The sequence below is a fragment of the Trichechus manatus genome, unplaced genomic scaffold (assembly GCF_000243295.1).
Source record: "Trichechus manatus latirostris isolate Lorelei unplaced genomic scaffold, TriManLat1.0 scaffold00338, whole genome shotgun sequence".
Taxonomy (NCBI): Eukaryota; Metazoa; Chordata; class Mammalia; order Sirenia; family Trichechidae; genus Trichechus; species Trichechus manatus.
Window position 1 is genome coordinate 584,657 of NW_004444274.1, and position 20,450 is coordinate 605,106.

The following is a 20,450-nucleotide window of genomic DNA, read 5'->3' on the forward strand; positions in this document are numbered from 1 at the left end:
GATTCATCCCAGGTTACCTCAGCGCTGGGGTATGGGAGTGACGCAGGGGATGGAGCCAAAGCCACCTTGATCCCGCCCAGTCAGATGTAGGGGTGGGTGGAGGGGCCGCCTCCCCTCAGCATGGGTGTCCTGAGCATAGGGGCTGGCCTGCACATACCCCAGGGAGCTCTGCTTCCCCCAGACTGGGGCCCTGAGAGCAGGATCACATCGGTCCTCCTCCCCCTCAGACAGGGACACATCCCGTCAGACTGGGCCCCCGAGGGCAGGGCTCTCCCCCACCCTCATGGCTCCACCCTTTGCAGAGCACAAAAAAGCAGCTAGAGTGAGGGTGTCCTGAGGGAAGGGGCTGGGGCGGAACCCTGCCCACTCTGACAGGCCCTCCTCTTGTCTTGCAGACTCTGCTCTGTGCACAACGCCTCCTGCATGTCCTGCTGCCCCGAGCTGCCCTGAGCTAGGTGTCACGCTGCCACCATGAACGAGGTGTCTGTCATCAAAGAAGGCTGGCTCCAGAAGCGTGGTAAGGGGCCGCTTTTGCCCACTGGCTCACTTGTCTCCCTGCACCCCACTCTCCTCCTGGCAGCTGGTGCCCTGAGAAGCAGAGGTGCAGGGCCTTCACCAGCATTCCACAGCCCCACCTGCCTGCCCCCAGGCCAGTAGCTACCTGCAAGCCCATTTCATGGAAGCCTTCAGAGGAGCTATGGTTCTGCCTGGGCAAGCACCTGGACACCGTGTGTGAACCCACAGGCCAGGCCCCAGGCTCTGCTTCTACGTTAGTGATCTCACTCATAGCCCCATTTTATAGACAAAGAAGTGAGAGGAAAGTCACGTAACGGAAACTACACAGCAAGCGTATGTGGTTTGCTGGCCCTCTGAGCCTCGAGAATACAGGGGTGCCCTCGTGGAGTTTACATTCCGTGAGGGTGGAGGGGCATAAACGAAAAATAGATAAATAAGTAGATGTATAACGTCAGATGGTGGTAAGTGCCGTGGAGAAAAACGTACTATGTGAAGAGGAAAGGGCTGGAGAGAGATGGGGGTCAGGGGAGGTGACATTGAAGAGAGGCCTGGAGTAGGTGAGGGAATGAGCCAGCCAGATGGCTAGGCAGGGCTGTCCCAGGGAGAGGGGACGGCAAGGACAAAGGCCCCGAGGCAGGAGTGTGCCTGGTGTATTCTAGGAACAGCGAGTTGGCCAGTGTGGCTGAACGAGGGAGGAGAGAAGGATCACACTGGGTTGGGCCCTGCAGGCCCCGAAAGGACCTTGGCTGTGACTCTGTGTAGTGGAAAGCCCTGGAATGTTGTCAGCCAGGGCGTGGCACGTTCTGATTGTACAGATGAAGAAACTGAGGCCGGGAGAAATGAAGTCATTTACGGGGAAGAGATTCCAACCCTCAGGGCTGTCTGTCCTCAGAACCTCTGAGCTGCCATGTGACACCACCAGGCGCATAGCAGGAGCCTGGTCGGACAGTTGGCTTTGTCCTGGGCTTTCGTGGGCCTTCCCCCCGGGGAGGAAGGGTGCCAGGCCCAGCGGTAGCTGCTCTGTGTGCCCGTCCATTCATTCGGCAAACACTTATTGAGTGCCTCCTGTGTTCCAGGCACTGTTCTAGGCCCCAGGGATACAGCAGTGAACCAGACAGGCAAGCACCCTGTCCTTGTGTTGCTCTTGTGTTCTGGTGGGGGGAGGAGAGAGCACTCGCGTGGAGGGGGTGCTGATGAGGTGCTATGGAGATCAGTCAGGCAGCGGGAGAAGGAGGGCTCCGAGGCAGGGGTCACTCTAAGAAGTAGGGTGTCAGGGAGGGCTTCACTGAGAACAATCTGAGTGAGGCACATGGCATGGCTAAGTGGAGAGAGTGTGTGGGCAAGGTCACAGCCAGGGAGTCCTGGGTGGGGGGCAGGAGGAGGCGGAGGTGGCTGGCCCTGCAGGAATCTGGGAAGTGCCCACCCTCCTGCCCTGTCCCACCTGCAGACCCCGAGCAGTGACCGTGACTCTCTGGGACCAGGTCTCCCCGTCAGACAGCAGAGGGGCCCTGTTCCCTTTGCCCTTGCCAGGCAGGTGTGGTATTCCAGGCTCAGGCTGGCCTTAGGCCCCTAGACTGAGCCCTGAATTTGGGGCTGTCGATGGAGCTCTCTGAACCTCGACAGAGGTCAAGGTTCCAACCCTGGCTCTTCCACTTCCTCCTGGCGTGACCCTGAGCAAGCTACGTCACCTCTCAGAGCCTGGTATTTGGTTTCACATCTGTAAAATGGGTTAACGACGCAGGCCTATTCCAGTGTCGGCTTCGTGAGGGTGGGGGTTTTGCTGGTTTGGTCAGCATTGTAGCCCCAGTGCCTAGAAAAGTGCCTGGCACACAGTTGGCGCTCAATAAATGTTCATGGTATGAGTGAATAGGATTGTGTGGGTGGGTGGTGGTAGGGCGTGCGAGGTTCTCAGGCTCTAGTCCTGCAGCCTGAGTTTCCCGAGGCACTTAGCTCACTAGGCTGGGGCGCCTGGAGCTGGCCAGAGCGCTGTGGGGTAGCGCTGTCTCTAGTTAGGCTTATGTGATGGTGTGAAATGGGTCTCGGCCCCTCTCAGGGCTTCAGTGTCTCCGTTCATGTTACAAAGGGCGAGATGAGCGAGCCACAGCCTCCCCTGCCTGCTGGGGTGGCCTAGCTTGGACACAATGCCTTTGTTTTAAAGCATACACAATTGCGCGTGGGCTTTCCTGGGTACTCTGAGAGCCACTGGGAGAGGCGGGCCCTGCTAACTGCGGCTGTTTGGGCACCTGTGTGGCCCCCCCCCGCCGTGGTTATAATAATAGCAGCTCCCGTTTCCGAGTGCCCGCTCTCTCCTGGTCACTGGGCTGTCTTCTAGGCCAGCCCGACTTCACTGAATTCTCAGATGCCCTGCAAGGCGGGTACCGTCTTACCCCTGGAAAGCTGAGGCTCAGCAGGGAGGAGGCACATCCGCCCAGGGTTTCGACTAGCTGGTAGCAGAGCTAAGGCTTAGACTCAGGCTCTCTGACTCCTGAACCGGTGCTCTTGAGGCCCTGCCCACACGCTGCTTCTGCTCAAGGAACAGGCGTAGCCAGAGCAGGACTAACTGGGGTCACCCATGCCATGTGCTGGGCCATTTCCTACACGACCTGTAGTGGAACCCATGTCCTGTGCCTCGTCCTCGCCCGGCCCCATCTGCCGGTTTAGAGGCAGACAGCTCAGTGGTCAAGAGTGTGGCTCCGGACTGGGACAGAGCAGACCTGGGTCCCAGTCCTGGCTCTCGCCGTTCACAGCTGTGAGCCTTGGACAAGTAATGGAACTGCTCTGTGCCTCAGTTTCTTCATCTGTAAAATGGGTGTAATGATGGTATCTGTCTCTTAAGATTGTCCGGAGGAGGTTTTTCTCTCCTTCTGGATTTCTTTTTGTTCTTAGCTTGTTGATAAAACACACGCAGACAAGGGCCTGTATCATAAGTTCACCCCCATTAAGCCAGCACCAGATCAAGACATGGAATAAGACAGCCCCCAGAAGCCTCTCATGCCCTTCCGAGTAATAACCAGTCTCCTAACTTGTAACAGCGTGGGTGATTTGCTACTTTTTGAACTTTATATGAATGCAATCTTCAGTATCTACATTTGAAAGAATCTAATAAGTTAAAGTATGTAAGACACTTAGGATAATGCCTGGTACACTGTATTATCATCATCATCATCATCATCATCAATTAATATCAATTAATAGATCTCCCCAAAAGAGGAAACAAGGGCTCAGAGAAGGGAAGTGACTTCCTGGAGGTCACACAGCAAATACAGCTCAGAGCCCACGCTGCGTTCCTGCCTCCCTGGGTGCCATGTGAGTCCAGGGCCAGGCACACTCTTTGCTTGCACAGTAGACCAGTGATAGAGAACATTTATTGGGCACTTGTGGTGTGCTGGGCCCTGTGCTGGCTGCCTCGTGGTTGCCATCTCTCTCTCTCTCTTTTTTTTTTTTTTTAATAATATTGTATTTTCATTGAAGTTTTACACAGCAGTTTAGGTTACCATTCAGCAATTTCTACACAAATTATTCAGTGGCATTGGTTACATTCTTCACAATTCATAAACATTCTCATTATTTCCATTCTGGTTCTGTTTTGCCATCTCATTTTTTTTTTGACTGTTTTATTGAGATACGCAGGAATTAAATTGACTACGTCTGTGGAAAGAGACAATGAAGAAGCTCATTATCATCAATCGGAGCAAGGCCAGGGGCCGACTGCAGAACAGACCATCAGTTGCTCCTATGCAAGTTCAAGTTGAAGCTGAAGAAAATTAAAATAAGTCCACTAGAGCCAAAGTATGACCTTGAGTATATCCCACCTGCATTTAGAGACCATCTCAAGAATACATTTGACGCGTTAAACACTAATGACCAAAGACCAGATAAGTTGTGGGAAGACATTAAGAACATCATACATGAAGAAAGAAAGGTTATTATAAAGACAGGAACGAAAGAAAAGACCAAAATGGATGTCAGAAGAGACTCTGAAACTTGCTTTTGAATGTAGAGTAGCTAAGCAAATGGAAGAAATGATAAAGCGAAAGATCTGAACAGAAGATTTCAAAGGGCGGCTTGAGAAGACAGAGTAAAGTATTATAACGAAATGTGCAAAGACCTGGAGTTAGAAAATCAAAAGGGAAGAACACACTTGGCATTTCTCAAGCTGAAAGAACTGAAGAAAAAGTTCAAGCCTCAAGTTGCAACACTGAAGGATTCTATGGGCAAAATATTGAATGACGCAGGAAACATCAAAAGAAGATGGAAGGAATACAGTCACTGTACCAAAAAGAATCGGTTGACGTTCACCCATTTCAGGAGGTAGCATATGATGAAGAATCAATCGATTGTATTGAAGGAAGAAGTCCAAGCTGCACTGAAGGCATTGGTGAAAAACTAGGCTCCAGGAATTGATGGAATACCAGTTGAGATGTTTCGACAAATGGATGCAATGCTGGAAACACTCACTCCTCTATGCCAGGAAATTTGGAAGACAGCTCCCTGGCCAACTGTCTGGAGGAGATCCATATTTATGCCTATTCCAAAGAAAGGTGATCCAACAGAATGCAGAAATTATCAGATGGTATCCTTAATATCACGTGCAAGTAATACTTGGCTGAAAATAATTCAAAAGCAGTTGCAGCAGTACATCGACAGGGAACTGCCGGAAATTCAAGCCGGAGTCAGAAGAGGATGTGGAATGAGGGATATCATTGTTGATGTCAGATGGATCTTGGCTGAAAGCAGAAAGCACCAGAGAGATGTTTACCTGTGTTTTATTGATTATGCAAAGGCATTTCACTGTGTGTGTATCATAACAAATTATAGATAACACTGGAAGAATGAAAATTCCAGAACACTTGATTGTGCTCGTGAGAAACCTGTACATAGACCAAGAGGCAGTTGTTCAAACAGAAGGAGGGGATACTGCGTTGTTTACTGTCAGGAAAGGTGTGTGTCAAGGTTGTATCCTTTCACCGTACTTGTTACAATCTGTGTGCTGAACAAATAATCCGAGAAGCTGGAGTATATGAAAAACACGGCATCAGGATTGGAGGAAGACTCCGCAACAACCTGCAATTAGCAGATGACACAGCCTTTTTGCTGAAAGCAAAGAGGACTCGAAGCGCTTACTGATGAAGATCAAAGACCACAGCCTTCAGTATGGATTACACCTCAACATAAAAAAAAAAACACCAGAATCCCCACAACTGGACCAGTAAGCAACATCATGATAAATGGAGAAAATATTGAAGTTGTCAAGGATTTCATTTTACTTGAATCCATAGTCAGCACCGATGGAAGCAATAGTCAAGAAATCAAAGGACGTATCGCATTGGGAAAGTCTTCTGCCAAAGACCTCTTTAAGGTGTTAAAAAGCAAAGGTGTCACTTTGAGGACTAATGTGCGCCTGGCCCAAGACATGGTATTTTCAATTGCCTCATATGCCCGTGAAAGCTGGACAATGAATACGGAAGACTGAAGAAGAATTGATGCCTTTGAATTGTGGTGTAGGCGAAGAATATTGAACATACCATGGACTGTCAGAAGAACGAACAAATCCATCTTAGAAGAAGTACAGCCAGAGTGCTCCTTAGAAGCGAGGATGGTGAGGCTTCGTCTCACATAACTTTAGACATGTTATCAGGAGAGACCAGTCTCTGGAGAAGAACATTACACTTAGTAAACTAGAGGGTCAGCGAAAAAGAGGAAGGCCCTCAAGGAGATAGATTGACACAGTGGCTGCAGTTGGTCTCAAACATAGCAATGATTGTGAGGATGGCGCAGGACAGGGCAGTGTTTCGTTCTGTTGTACACAGGGTTGCTGTGAGTTGGAACCGACTCAACAGCACCTGACAACAACAATTACTGAGATATAATTCACATATCATATCTTTCACCTATTTAAAATATACCATTCAGTGGTTTTTATTATCACAGAGTTGTGACCATTTCATTGTCCCAAAAAGAAACCCTGTACCCCTTAGCTGTCACCCCCAGTTTCCCCAGTTTCCCCAGCACTAGGCAACCACTAATCTGCTTTCTGTCTCTGTGGATCTGCCTCTTCTGGACATTTCACATAAATGGAATCACACAATATATGGTCTTTTGTGACTGACTTCTTTTACTTATAAATTAAGGTTCATCCATGTTGTATCCTGTATCAGTACTTCATTTCTTTTTATTGCTGAGTAATATTCCATTGTGTGGGTGGATACCACATTTTATTTATTCATTCATCAGTTGATGAATATTTGGGTACTTTCCACCTTTTGATTATTGTGAGTAATAGCCACAATGCCGTGGACATTTCTGGGGAAGTTTTTGTGTGGACGTGTATTTCACCATCTCATTTTTTAAAAAAAAATAATAACTGTGTTTTAGGTGAAAGTTTATGCAGCAAACTATGTTCCCCTGTAACCGTTTTTACACCAATTGTTCTGTGCTGTTGGTCACAGTTTTTACAATATGTCAGCATTCTCATCATTTCCTTTCTGTTGGTTCTGTTTCTACTTATCTAGCTTCCCTGCCCCTCCTTGCTTTCTCATCTTTGCTTTTGGGTAAGTGGTGACCGTTTGGTCTCATAGAGTTCGTTGTTTATGGTAGCACATTACTCACGAGTGTACTGTTTATTTCATAAGCTAATCTATTATTTGACTGAAAGGTGACCTGCAGAAATAGCTTCAATTCCCAGTTCAAAGGGTATCTTAGGGTGAGCGTCTCGGGGTTTCTTCTAGTCTCTATCAGTTCACTAGGTCTGGCCTTTTTTAGGAATTTGAGTTTTGTTCTACATTTTTCTCCCATTCTATCTGGACCTTCTATGGTTTCCCTGGTCAGAACGCTGGGCCAGTGGCTGCTGGGCACCATCTAGTTCTGGTGCTCTCAGGTTAGAAGAGGCTGTGGTTCATGCGGGCTGTTAGTCCTGTGGACTAGTTTCTTCTCTGAGCCTTTGATTTCCTTCATTCTCTTTTGCTCCATACAAGTAGAGACCAGTAGTTTCACATTTTATTGTAATTCTTAACAGCCCTCTGAGGAATGGGTCCTTGTAGTGTGCGTGCGTGCGTGTGTGTGTGTGTGTGTGAACACACATGTACCGTAAGAGTGACACAGCTACCATCCGGTCAGAACAAACAGAACAAATCTTGGAGGCCTGCTGGTCCCAGACAGGGCTGAGGGGGCACCCAGAGGGCCTGGTACAGAGATGTGTTGACAGTTGATCCCCACCCAGCTGCATCACTGTATACCAGCCCTGCTGTGAGTCTTGGAACTGCGATTTGGCAGTTAGGAACTGAGAATGCCTGAGTTCTGGCCTGAGCCTTCCTGTCCCCTCCCGTCCCCTCCCCTCCATCTCTTGAGGTTCCTGTCCTCCCCACACCCCCTCCCTGGGGTTTGGCCTTACAGGGCCACAGGGCATGTGTGTTTGGAAGCCTAGGCCTCCTCCAGGACTGGGCCACGTGCTGGCCAGGAAGGCTTGCTGCTGGCCACACGCCGAGGCTGCTGGCGCCCTGGGCCCTGCACCAGGCGCCTTCCTGCCAGACATGACCTCTGGATCACTGGGCCCAGCCTGGCACCCCAGCCCGTGTCAGCAGGGGCCACCTCGTGGGTTCTCTGGGAGAGGCGCTCTCCTGCCCACCCTCCTCTCACCGTGAGCCCCTTGTGAACCTGACGTTGCCCTGACCTCTCTGTGCCCTCCTGCCTTGTTGCAGGTGAATACATCAAGACCTGGAGGCCCCGATACTTCCTGCTGAAGAGTGACGGCTCCTTCATCGGCTATAAGGAGAGGCCTGAGGCCCCCGACCAGACCCTACCCCCCTTAAACAACTTCTCTGTCGCCGGTGAGTCTCAGGGCCCGGAGGCCAGAGGTCAGGCCTTCAGAGGATGGCCTGGCAGGTCTTAGGGGGCACACGGGACTCGGCTGCTCTTGAAGAGCTGGGGGCTTGCCCTGGACCTGTCTGCCCTCAGATTCATTTCCTGCCCTGCCCTGTCCTGCATGGCCTGGGTGTCGCTGGGCCTGGATGGGCTCTGTACGGGGAGATGGAGAGCGGGAAGAAGGGAGAAGCCAGGGTTTTCCCACACTGCGCCCTGGGCATCGTCTCCTCTGTGGCTCCAGCTCCTGCCATCCAGGCCCCTGGGGTTCTAGCTGGTGGCGGGTGCCCCTGGCTCCTGGGCCTGCTGACAGCCCTTTTCCTGCTGCCCCTCAGCCCAGCTCTCACGCTTCTGCTTCCCACTCGAGCTGACCTCAGGGCTGACCTCGCGTCCTCCGTTCCGTCTGTGGTGCCTGGCCTCTCCTGATGAAGGCATCGCAGGCCCCAAGCCCTCCACCTGGGCTTTTCCCGGCACCTGGCCCTGTCTGGGCTCCCCTGTCGTCTGTCCTGGGAAGGGAAAAAATAATCCTAGTAAACAAGAGCCTCTCCCTACTGAGCAGTTACTGTGCACCGGGCACGTTCTAAGCCTTCATACGGATTGTAGCTCTTGGTCTCAGAGCAGCGCCACTGAAGAAGCTCGTGCTTCATCCTCGTTTGACACAGGAGGTCGCGAGGCTCAGCGAGATGGAATCATTGGCCACAGTCACTCAGTGGCGGAGCCAGGATCTGACCCAGAATCATGGTCCTGCCTCCCAGCTCCCTGCCCTCTGCCACATTCCTGTCCTGCTTACCTAACCAGTCACCAAGTCCTGGGCACATTTCAAAGGCCACTCACCTCTCCATGCCACTCCCTTAGCCCAGACCACCACCCCCGCTCACTCAGGTCCCTGTCCCGCTGCTTCCCAGCCTCCCCCTCTTGGCCATCCTCCCCGTCTGGCTCTCCCTAGAAGGCCACCCGATCACCTACCTCTCTGTCCCGCATAAAGGTGTCCTCCCCATGGTCTCTTTGGCATTGGTTACCCCGACATCTCTTCCCAGTCCCAGCTCCTCACCTGAGCTCCTGACCTGTCCCAAGCAGCTTCCTGGACATCTCTCCCTGAGTGGGATGTCCCCTGGGCCCCTCAGCCCCGTCATGTCCCAAACTGGCCTTCTCATCTCTCCTCCCCTCCCCTAACCTTTTCCTACTCCCTGTCTCCATCTCAGGGTCAGCCCTACCTGTCCCCCAGCCCCCAGACCAGACACCTCCCCTGTCACCTGTCTACCTGTCCTTCCCTCCCCTCCCCATGGCCCCATGCTGGCCGAGCCCTATCCTCTGCTGCTGGGTCCCTGCCCCAGCCTCCTCCCTGGGCTTCTGGCCTCCAGCCTCAGCATCTGCACGGCAGCCAGAGAGATCTGTTTGAACCCATTCATGTCCCTCTCCTCCTTCAAAGCTGCCCAGAGCTCCCTGCTGCCCTTAGGACAGTCGGGACTCTGCACTGTGGCCTCCAAAGCCCAGCCTGGGCCAGCCCGTCGCCTCTGCAGCCTTCTCTCACTTCTCCCTCCATGCACTCACAGCATGATTAGCCATTCCGAGTGTGTCAGGCCCACCTCACCTCTGAGAACACCCTTCATCTGGCTGATGAAGTTCCCTGTTTCCTTCAGATATTCTCCTTCCCCCAGGAGGCTGGGCTGGGTGCCTCCTCTGGGCTTTCCCTCCTCATAGCCCTAACCACTGAAAAGCCAGTCTCTGGTGACCTGGAGCCCCGTGAGGGCCAGGGCTGTCTGGGTTACCAAAGTGTCCCCAGCACCATCTGGCACAGGGCTGGACAGGAGGTACTGGGGGACTGTGGGCTGCAGGCTGGTGGGGCTGCCTCTCAGCGTGCCTCTCTCCCCTCTGTCCACAGAATGCCAGCTGATGAAGAGGGAGAGGCCACGGCCCAACACTTTTGTCATACGCTGCCTGCAGTGGACTACAGTCATCGAGAGGACCTTCCACGTCGACTCTCCAGATGAGCGGTGAGCCCGGTCCCCCGGGGCCGTCCTTCCAGAGCAGTGAGGCCCGGTGGGAGGAGAAGGGGCGCGGGTGGACAGTTTCTCCCAGGAAGATCCTCCTGGGCCCTGCACAGGAGTCTCCAGTCCACACCGTCTGGTCGGGGTGTCTCCCCAGCTGGAGCTGAGAATGGCTGGGATGCTTAGTCTGCACAGCCCACTCCACGCGGAGCTGGTCAGCAGTACAGGCTTGGGGGCCCGGTGATGGGTTCTGACCACCTGTATGCTGCCGAGGTTTGGGGAGCTGCCTTTGTAATGCACATGTCTGTTGATTTTGAGGCAGGTCCAGAGACCTCACTTCAATTTAGAAAAGAAAAAATTAATATTGGAATAAATATATATTTACCTGGTTAACAAGTCAAACGGTGTAAGGAGGTTTATGGTGGAGAGCTTCACTGCCTCCTCTGCCCCCATCCGGTCCTCCCCCCAGAGCTAGCCGCTGTTCTTAGTGTTCCAGCAGAGTCTCTGGGTGCATGACATGCTAACACAGATGCAGACTTTTGCCCCCTCTCCCCTGCGTTTTTCTCTTCACACGAAAGGTAGCGCCCTGTGCGCATTGCTCTGATTTGCTCTTTGCACGTAACAGTCTGTCATGGCGAATCTTTCTGCGGTAGTATATTCAGAGCTGCTGCTGTTGTGTGTGTTTCTTTTTAACAATTCATTTAACAGCAGGTTTTTTTTTTTAAATCATTGTAAAAGTATATATATAACGTTACGTTTGCCAATTCAGCCTATTTTTACACGTACAGTTCAGTGACACCAGTTACATGAGTTGTGCTGTGCAGCTGTCACCAGCGTCCATGGCCAAGCTTTCCATCACCGTGAACAGAAAATCTCCGCTTCCTAGACAGCTCCCCCTGTCCCCACCCTCTTCAGCTACTCATAAACTTTGGTCTTTATATGTTTGTCTGTTCTAGGTGTTTTGTATAAGTGGAATCACACAATGTTTGTCTTTTTGTGATTGACTGACTTCAGCCATGATGTTTCCAAGGTTCCTCCATGTGGTGGCGTGTATCAGGACTTCATTTCTCTTTATGGCTGAGGAATACTGCAGTGTGTACATGTACTGCGTTTTGGTTAGCGCTCCTCCGTTGTTTGCACCTTTTGGCTGTAGTGAATATGCTGCAGTGAGTACTGTTGTACATGTGTCTGTTTGCGTCACTGCTTTCAAGTCTCTTGAGTGTCTTCCTAGGAGTGGAATCAATAGGTTGTGTAGTAGTTTTGAGGAGCCCTGGTTGCACGGTGGTGAAGCGCTCAGCTATTAACTATAAGGTTATCGGTAATTCGAACCCACCAACTGCTCCCAGGAGAAAGATGTGACAGGTCTGCCTCTGTAAGGAGTCACAGCCTTGGAAACCCTGTGGGGCAGTTCTACTCTGTCCTGTAGGGTCGCTGTGAGTGGGAATCGGCTCGATGACAACGGGTCAGGGTTGTTTCTAGCCTTTTGCTCATTACAAGCAATGTCACAGTTAAGTGCCTTGTTCTAATCTCCTTTTACATGTGTGCAGGCAAGTCCATACGATGAATTCTTAGAAGTGGGATTGCTAGGTCGTTGAGAATATGCGTTTGTAATTTTGAGAGATGTTTCTTTTAGGAAGGAGCTCTGGTGGCACAGTAGTTAAGCGCTCGACTGCTGACCGAGAGGTCAGCAGTTAGAACCCACCAGCCGCTTCATGGGAGAAAGATGTGACAGTCTGCTTCTGCAAAGATTACAGCCTTGGAAATCCTATGGGGCAGTTCTGCTCTGTCCTATAGCGTCACTATGAGTCAGAATTGACTCAACGGGAGTGGGTTGTGGGTTTGTTTTAGGGGTTGAGTTAGTTTATACTTCCACCAGCGATATCTGAGAGTGTCTCCTCTACCGTGTATTTTCAGACGTTTGGATTTTTATCAGTGTGATGGATGGGAAAGTTTTAACTTGCCTTTCTCTCTTTATTAGTGTGTTGGAGCATCATCTCATATATGCAAGGGCCATTTGAGCATCCTTTTCTGTGAACTACATCTTTATATCATTTGTCTATTTCTATTGGGTATTGATCTTTTTTTCTTATTTATTTCTGAAAGCTCTTTACATATTAGGGAGTCTAACCCTTTGTGATAAGTGACAAATGCTCTTCACTTTGTCCTTTCGGACCTCGCTTTGAGAAATACTCCTCTAGCGAGTCCATGGGGCGAGGCTTTGGCTGACTCTCTGGAGAACCCTAGAGCAATGCCATCCAATAGAACTTTCTGGTTTGGTGGAAATGTTCTATATCGGTGCTGTCCGATACAGTAGCCACTAGCTGTATGTAGGTATTGAGCATTTGGAATGTGGCTAGTGCAACTGAGGAACAGACTTTCTTTTAATTTAATTTATTTATTGTGACTGGTGGCTGCGTCTTGGACAGCAAATTTTAGAGCATATACAAAATGATATTACAAAACTTGTTACTACAGCTGTACTCTCGTTTCATACCTTCCCACGGTTAAAAATATACTTGCCCCACCGAGGGAAACACTTCCCCTCTCGGCCTAGCCTGAGGTGTCAGTTGAAAACCGGGGTCCAAAACCTGACAACCGTTAAGCGCAGACTGACACCCGGTGGGTGGGTAGGGGAGTCGCCGGTGGTGTAGACAGTTCACTCATCTGGCTGCTGACCCGAAGGTCGGCAGTTTGAGTCTCCCCAGAGGTGCCGCAGAAGAAAGGCCTGGTGATCTGCTTCTGAAAAATCAGCCACTGAAAACCGTTTGGAGCCCAGTTCTGCTCTGACACACATGGGGTTGCCGTGAGTCGCAGTCGACTTGACAGCAGCTGGTGGGGGTGGGTGTGTAGGACCTGGTGCGGGGCTGTTTTGAAGAAGGGATAGGTGTTGGCCCCACAGACAGGAAGGAGAGCGTGCCTCCAGGAAAAGGACCAGCGTATGCAAAGGTCTGGAGGCATGAGACAGTGAGTGCATCCCAGGGACCACAGAGGGGTCTTTGTCACCAGAGACTCAAGGGCTTGGGGTCTCAGAGGAGGGGACGTGGGGGAGCTTGGAGCTGAGGATCCCAGCGAGGCCTTGGACTCCAGATGGCGATCCCCGCACGGCTTGGCAGGCGGTGAATAGGTTGGGGTTTGTCACAGGGTGGTTGTAAGATGCAGGGGGTGATAAACAGGAAGCTTGATTCACAGTTCCTGACACACGGTCTGCAGCCTGAGAAGGGAGCAGTGGGGAGCCAGACGGGTGTTCTAGTAGGCGAGAGATGCTCTGCCGTGTGGGGAAATTCCTTCATTCCTACTGGGGCTGGAGAGCCCTGCCTTTATCCTTTTTTTACCACCTGCTACCAGGAGAAAGACCTGCTGGGGCTCCCCTGAGAGACCTAACCCCAGATTCCTGCCCTTAGCCCCCAGCCAAGGCGTAAACCAGTACCCAGCAAGAGGGAGCCGCTCTGCTCCTGGCTGGCCAGTACTGTCCTCACTGCCCGACCCTGCGTCGCCCTGAGCTCTCTGGCTGCTCCTGAGCCGGGGCTGCAGTGGGGCAGGGAGGGTGAACATGGAGGGGGGCATGGTGACTCCAGTCAGTGCCTTCCTCCCTGGGCTCCCAGTCGTCTCTCCTGCCCTCCCCTGTCGCCTCTGCCCTGTGGAGAGCATCCCCCACCCCCACCAGCTTGTTGTTTCAGAAATGTTGAAAGAACAGCCGAGGGAATGAACATCCACATACCCTGCACCTAGATTCAGCAGGTCAGCATTTGCCGTGTGCCTTACCTGGCTACATTTCACGCTGAATCTCTGACCTTCTCGGCATACGTTGTGACGCTTTACTCCTTAATACTTGAGCAGGCATCTCCTAAGAATAAGGGCTTTCTCCTGCAGTCACGACGACGTCATCACCCCTGAGATGGTGACAGAGTCTCCACTAATGTCCTCTCCACGCCCATGCCGTACCTGAATCTCCCCGCCTGGCTTCACAGTGTTGTTTTTCGAGCGGTGCTTTTCAGCCAGGACTCACTCGAGGGGCATGTCGTCTGTTTGGCCTGTGTTACTGTATTCCAGCCCCTTGTCTCTTTGTCCCCCGACAGCGTTGTTTATTTTTTGACAAGACCAGGCTAGTTGTCCTGTAGTGTGTTGTACCTTAGGGATGTGTCTGTCACACCACCGCCTTTTGGTGTCGTTTTCTTTGTTCCTCTGTGCCTGTGTTTCCTGGAAACGGGAAGGTGTGGAGAGCTGGGCTGGCAGACTGCGGCCTCCCGTGTCTGTAAAGCTTCCTTGGGCCACAGCCCTGGCCCTTCCTCTGTGAATTGTCTGTGGCTGCTCTCGCCCTGCCGTAGCGGAGGGGAATCACCACAACAGAGACCCATAGCCCGCAGAGCCTACAGGCTGTGCCCTCTGGCCCCTTAGAGAACAACTTTGCTGGCCCCCGGTCTTGGCCAGAATACTAGTGCCTCCTGCTGCTATGAGCTTTTCAGTGTGAAAAAATTTTGTTTTTGGTGGCGATTGTTGTTAGTCGCCGTTGAGTTGATTCTTTTTCGTGTGTGTGCAGTAAAGATACACGCCAGACCGTTGCCAGTTCAGCAGTTTTCACGTGTATGCTGCGCTGACGTCGATCACACTCCTCATGTTGTGCAATCATCGCCACTCTCCTTTTCCAGATTATTCCCTCGCCATCGACAGAAACGCAGTGTCTCCTAAGCGATGACTCTCCCTTTCTCTATCCTTCCCACCATGGTAACCCCGAAAGCTTTGGGCTCTGTTCCATATTTACCTATTTCATAGAAGCGGGATCACACAGTATTTGCCCTTCTGTGACTGGCTTATTTCACGCAGTGTAATGTTTTCAGCATCCATCCATGTTGTGCCATTGACCAGGCTTTCATCCCTCTTCGTGGCTGAGTAGTGTTCCAGTGTGCGTGCGTACCCCGTTCTGTTTATCCTTTTGTCTGTTGATGGATGTTCCGGTCGTTTCCACCTTTCGGCTGTTGTGAAAAGCGCCGCAGTGAACACTGATGCACAGGTTTCTGTTGGTGTTCCTGCGTTCACTTCTTTGGAGCATGTCCCTAGGGTTGGGATCGCTGGGCTGTATAGTAGTTCTGCTCACCTCTTTGAGGAACTGCAAGACTTTTCCACAGCGGCTGCGCCCTTTTACATGGCCACCCACAATGGATGAAGGTTCCGATTTTCCACATCATCTCCAATGTCTGTTGTTTTCCAGGTGTTTTGTTTCTTTGTTTTTATTTTGTTTTGCTGTATCTCAGCCATCCTTGTGGGGGTGAAGTGGCAGCTCATTGTGGTTCTGATTTGCATCTTCCTAATGGCTAATGGGGAGCCCTGGTGGCAGAGGGGTTAACAGCTAGGCTGTCGTCTAAAAGGTTGGCAGTTTGAATCCATCAGCCGCTTCTTGGAAACCCTGTGGGGCAGTTCTGCTCTGTCCTGTAAGGTCACTATGAGTCGGAATCAACTCAGCAGCCGCGGTTTTTTGGTTTAATGGTAATGGTGTTGAGCATCTTTTCACGTGCTTGTTGGCCGTTGTGTATTTTCTTTGGTGAAGTGTCTATTCCAGTCCCTTGCCCCATTTTGGGTCGTTTGTCTTTTTGTTAAGTTGTAGGAGTTCTTTATATATTCTGGATTTTAATGTAAATCTTATCACGTAATTTTGCTGCTCGAAACTCTTAAGTGGCTTGTAGTGCCACTCAGAGTAAACTCTACAGCCTGTGCCATTCCCTACAGTCACCCATGACCCCCCCCCCCATCATTTCCTACCAGTAGTTGCCTCACTTCAGCTGCGCTGGTCTCCAAGCACACTCCTACCTCAGGGCCTTTGCACTTGCTGTTCCCTTTGCCTGGGGTTCCTCTTCCCCCAAGTATCCTTACGGCTGTCTCCTTAACTTCCCTGAGTCTCTGCTCGGACACTGCCTTCTCAGAGAGTCCTGCCCTGTCCCCCAGCACTCTGTCACCCTGGCCCTGCTCTGTTTTTCTTCATAGCACCTACCTTCCTGGTGTGACATGTAATACATATTTGTGCCTGGCACATAAATAGGTATTCAGTAAATGTTTGTTGAATGAATAAAAGAGTAATTACAACTAATTCTTTGTTGAGCCAGGCCCTGCTCTAAGTACTTTGTGTATATGAACTCATTTTATTCTTCAGACATATTTAGAAGGCAGTTCCTCATCTGTAAAACAGGGATAATGATGGTAAACTGAGGCACAGAGAGTAGTAGAATAAAAGAAGAATATCTGAAGGGCCTGGATTTTCCCCACCAGGTGAGGCTGGGCCAGGATCAGGCAACTTGGGAGGGTGTCTGTGAGCAGGGAGGGACCCCAGCTTTCCCTCCGGCTGCAGGCCGAAGCAGCAGGTGGTTAGGGAGAGGGGTCCTCCACCCGCCCTCAGGCCTGGCCACCTGCTGGTGGTTCCCGAAGCTGCTGTGAGGGGGCAGGCTTGTGCACTGAGGGCGGTGGGACACCTCCGCTCACCACGCTTCCCTCCCTTTGGGGTTCCTTCAGTCCTCAGCGGCACGCCCAGGGTGGCCCGGGCCCTGGCGTCAGGCTGCCGCTTCCTCAGTGGGTCTCAGTGCCCCGTTGTCGTGAGGAGCAGAGGCGGACGTGCAAAAGCACTCGGCTGGGCCTGTTTGTGGGGCCATCGGGACATGTGCGTGTCGCGCCCTTGCTCCCTTCCCCGCTGCCCCACCCTGGTGCCTGGAGGACTCTGTCGGCACCTCACTGCTCTCCTGCGCCCTGTCTCGCTACCCCAACCCATGCCCCACACAGCAACCAGCCACCAACTCACTACTGAAATCAGATCCTGCCTTCCTCCCGTAAAACCCGTCTGTGATGTCAAGGATTAAGGCCCGGATCTTAATGCAGTGGCACGTAGAGCCTGGTGTGATCTGGCCCTGCCCTTCTTCCTGCCCTCATCTCTGCCGGCTGCATGCTCGCTCTTGCCCGGGGGCCTCACCAGGCCAGCCCCTCCCAGCGCTCTGCACACTGGCTCCTTCCCACCATTTATTTATTTCACAGATGCATGCCACAGTTGTGGAATATGGGGGTGCCTCGTATTCCAGCGACATCCTTCATGTCCTGGCCCCGTCTCAGAGAGGCCTTCCTTGACCACCTTCCGAGGAGGGGTGCCTCTCTGGTCCCTGTCTGTGTACTTCTACACATTTGTCCTCTCCATTAGACAGTGGCTCTGTCGGGCTTGTTCCCTCCTGCATTCCAGCACCCACAACGGGGCTGGCACACAGAAAGTCCTCAGTACATGTTTGCTGCATGGATGGATGGATGGATGGATGGATGGATGGATGGATGGTTGGATGGATGGATGGATGATGGGTGGGTGGGTGGATGGGTGGATGGATGGATGGGTGGATGGATGGATGGATGGATGGATGGATGGATGGATGGATGATGGGTGGGTGGATGGGTGGGTGGGTGGATGGGTGGGTGAGTGGGTGGATTCCTACAGCAACCCTTTGAGGTGCTTACTCTCCGCCAGACCCTTTCCTAAGTGCGTTATTTCAGGACTTCCAACTGGTTTGAACCCCTACTGAGAATTTGCATTTCTAGCAAGTTCCCAGGCGATGAGATGCTAATGCTGTTGGTTAGGGACCAGTTCTGAGACCCAGTAAACCAGTTGTCGTTGAGTCGATTCCGTTGAGTTGATTCCGGCTCATAGTGACCCTATAGGACAGAGTAGAACTGCCCCATAGGGTTTCCAAGGAACAGCTGGTGGGTTCATACTGCCACCTTTTGGTTAGCAGGCGAGCTCTTAACCACTGCGCCACCAGGGCTCCGATGATAGACCCCAAACCAAAACCTTTGCCATGGAGTCAATTCTGACTCATAGCGACCCTATAGGACAGAGTAGAACTACCCTATAGGGTTTCCAAGGCTGTAATCGTTACAGAAGCAGACTGCCACATCTTTCTGCCATGGCTGGTGAGTTCAAACCACCCCGACCTTTTGATTAGCAGCCGAACACTGAACCACCGCCCCGCCAGGGTTCCTTACTAGTAGAGCACTGGCTCTTGAGTTTTATTATACATGAGAATCACCTGGGGATCTTGTTAAAATGTAGATTCTGATTCAGTGTATCTGGGGGTGGAAATGCGAATTCTCAGCAGGGGTTTGAACTGAAACACACTGGTTCAAAGCCCTGCTTAGCTGAGTTTCTTATTTCACCCTTACCTGATCCTGTAGTCCCGGCTTAAGGGGGGAGCCAGCCAAGGCCCAGGGGAGAGATGGCTGGCCCAGCATTGCCCACCAGGAAGGGGCAGAGCTAGGGTTCACCCCCAGTGTCTGTGCTCTCAGCCACTGTTGTGACCCCCGGTTTATGTGGGAGACAAGTCGGCCTGACAGGTTGGGCTGCCCACGGCACCCGGCTGGTGTGCAGCGGAGCTGCAGCCCCGGGCTCCTGGCTCCCGAGCCTGCGCCGTCACTGCACAGTGCCCTGCCTGGTGGCGCTCGGGCAAGTGTGGCTCCCCCCACGCCCTCCCCCTGCCCTGGAGCCCAAGTGAGGGATGGGAAGGTTCCTGAGAGCATCCCGATGGGAGATTGTTTGGGGGTGTGGGGGGGATGCCTGGGTTTATATCCCTGGGCCTCTGCTTGTTGGCTGAGTAACTGGGCAGCCGTCCGCCTCTCCATGCCTCAGTCTCCTCGTTTGTAGACCGGTGCTCGCGTCGGCGGGCTGTCGGGGGGATCGCAGCACTTACTGCACGTAAAGCCCTGAAAACAGAGTCTGGCGCGGGGTGAGCACTCTGCAAGTGTCGGTGGTCGTTAGATGCTCTCGAGTCGATTCCGACTCATGGTGACCCCATGTGTGTGGAGTGGTCCTGTTCCATAGGGTTGTCAGGACTGACCTTTCGGAAGCAGAGCTGAGGCACCTCCAGGTGGGTTTGAACCACCAACCGTTCGGTTAGCAATCCAGCACTTAACCATTTGCGCCACCCAGGGACTGCTCTCTAAGTGGTAGATGTCACTGTTGTAGGTGAGACCCTCCCTAAAAGGTGGTCCAGGTCAGCAATTCTGAGGGGAGGCCTTTCTTCGCTTGGCTCCTGGGCCCCAGAGCGTGGTGTTCCTTGGTCCATGACCCTTCCTGAGAGAGTGCCCCACCCGGAATCGGGAACTGGGGCTGCAGCTTTCATCGGCTTCTCCTCAGGCCCCACTGGCACAGGGCAAGGGGGGTGGGGGTGAGGGGAGCCGCCAAAGAGCAGGGTGTGCCTAGGCGTGTGTCTCAGCTCCACCGCATCCTGACTGTCCTCTGCAGGTGACTCCACCTCTGTGCCTCAGTTTCCACATCAGTGTTCTTGAGGAGGATTAAATGAGGTGATGTCTGTAGAGTTGGCCCCTCAGTGCTGTTCTTCTTCTGGTCATGTCTCAAGGTGAAGAAGGTTGATTCCGCTGGGGGTGGGTCTTCTTTGGGGGGCGTGCAGGCACTTCAGCCCCAGCCTCAGCCCCTGGTGGAAGTTCCCCTCTGCCCCAGTCACATGTCGCAAACTCTTGAGGAGTGTCCTGGATAGAGGCCTTGCTTTTCCTCTGGAGGCTGAGTGCTGCAACCTTGCAACCTCGGTCCAGTTGGAACAGGATTGGGGGCTGGTCAGGCGGCGGGAGAGCCCCAGTTAGGCCCTACCAACCTCCTCCTGTGTCCTGGTGAGCAGGTCATGGCCCCCGGTCACTCGGCAGCTTGAGCCAGAGTGGGTGGGAGAGGTTCCGGCCCCCCACCCAGTGTGGCTAACACCTCCCTTGACTTCAGCACTTCGTACCACACCCTGTGCTTGGTGCTTTGCACACAGCTGCTCCCCGGCGTCTCAGCGGCCCCGGTCTGCAAGGGCAATGAGCCTGCCCCTGCGGCAGAATGGCGTTTGAGCCCCAGCCCTTGTGCCTCTGGAGCCCTGCTCCTGGTCACCGCGCCCGTGGCCTTCAGATAAGCCTCTGCGAGTAGCCCTCAGAGCCTCTTCAGGGGTTTCCGAGTGTGGACGAGCCGTAGTTCTCTTCAGGCCTCTGATGATGAACTGCATGTGTCGCTCTTCCCGCCCTTTCTTCCTGTAAACATGGTGTCACACTAGGCATCTTAAATTTTTTCACCCGACAATCTCGCAA

At 52.6% G+C, this 20,450-nt stretch overlaps 1 protein-coding gene across 2 annotated transcripts in view; it reads left to right on the forward strand.

Moving 5' to 3' along the window:
• Nucleotides 1-392: 392 nt before the first annotated feature.
• AKT2 (AKT serine/threonine kinase 2) overlaps nucleotides 393-20,450 on the forward strand; it is a 30,957-nt gene continuing 10,899 nt past the window's right edge. For both annotated transcript variants that reach the window (XM_004390860.2, XM_023725629.1), the window contains exons 1-3: nucleotides 393-517; nucleotides 8,214-8,342; nucleotides 10,256-10,367. In XM_004390860.2, coding sequence (XP_004390917.1) covers nucleotides 472-517; nucleotides 8,214-8,342; nucleotides 10,256-10,367 — 287 coding nt within the window. In that variant the 5' untranslated portion in view covers nucleotides 393-471. The remainder of the gene's footprint in view (nucleotides 518-8,213; nucleotides 8,343-10,255; nucleotides 10,368-20,450) is intronic.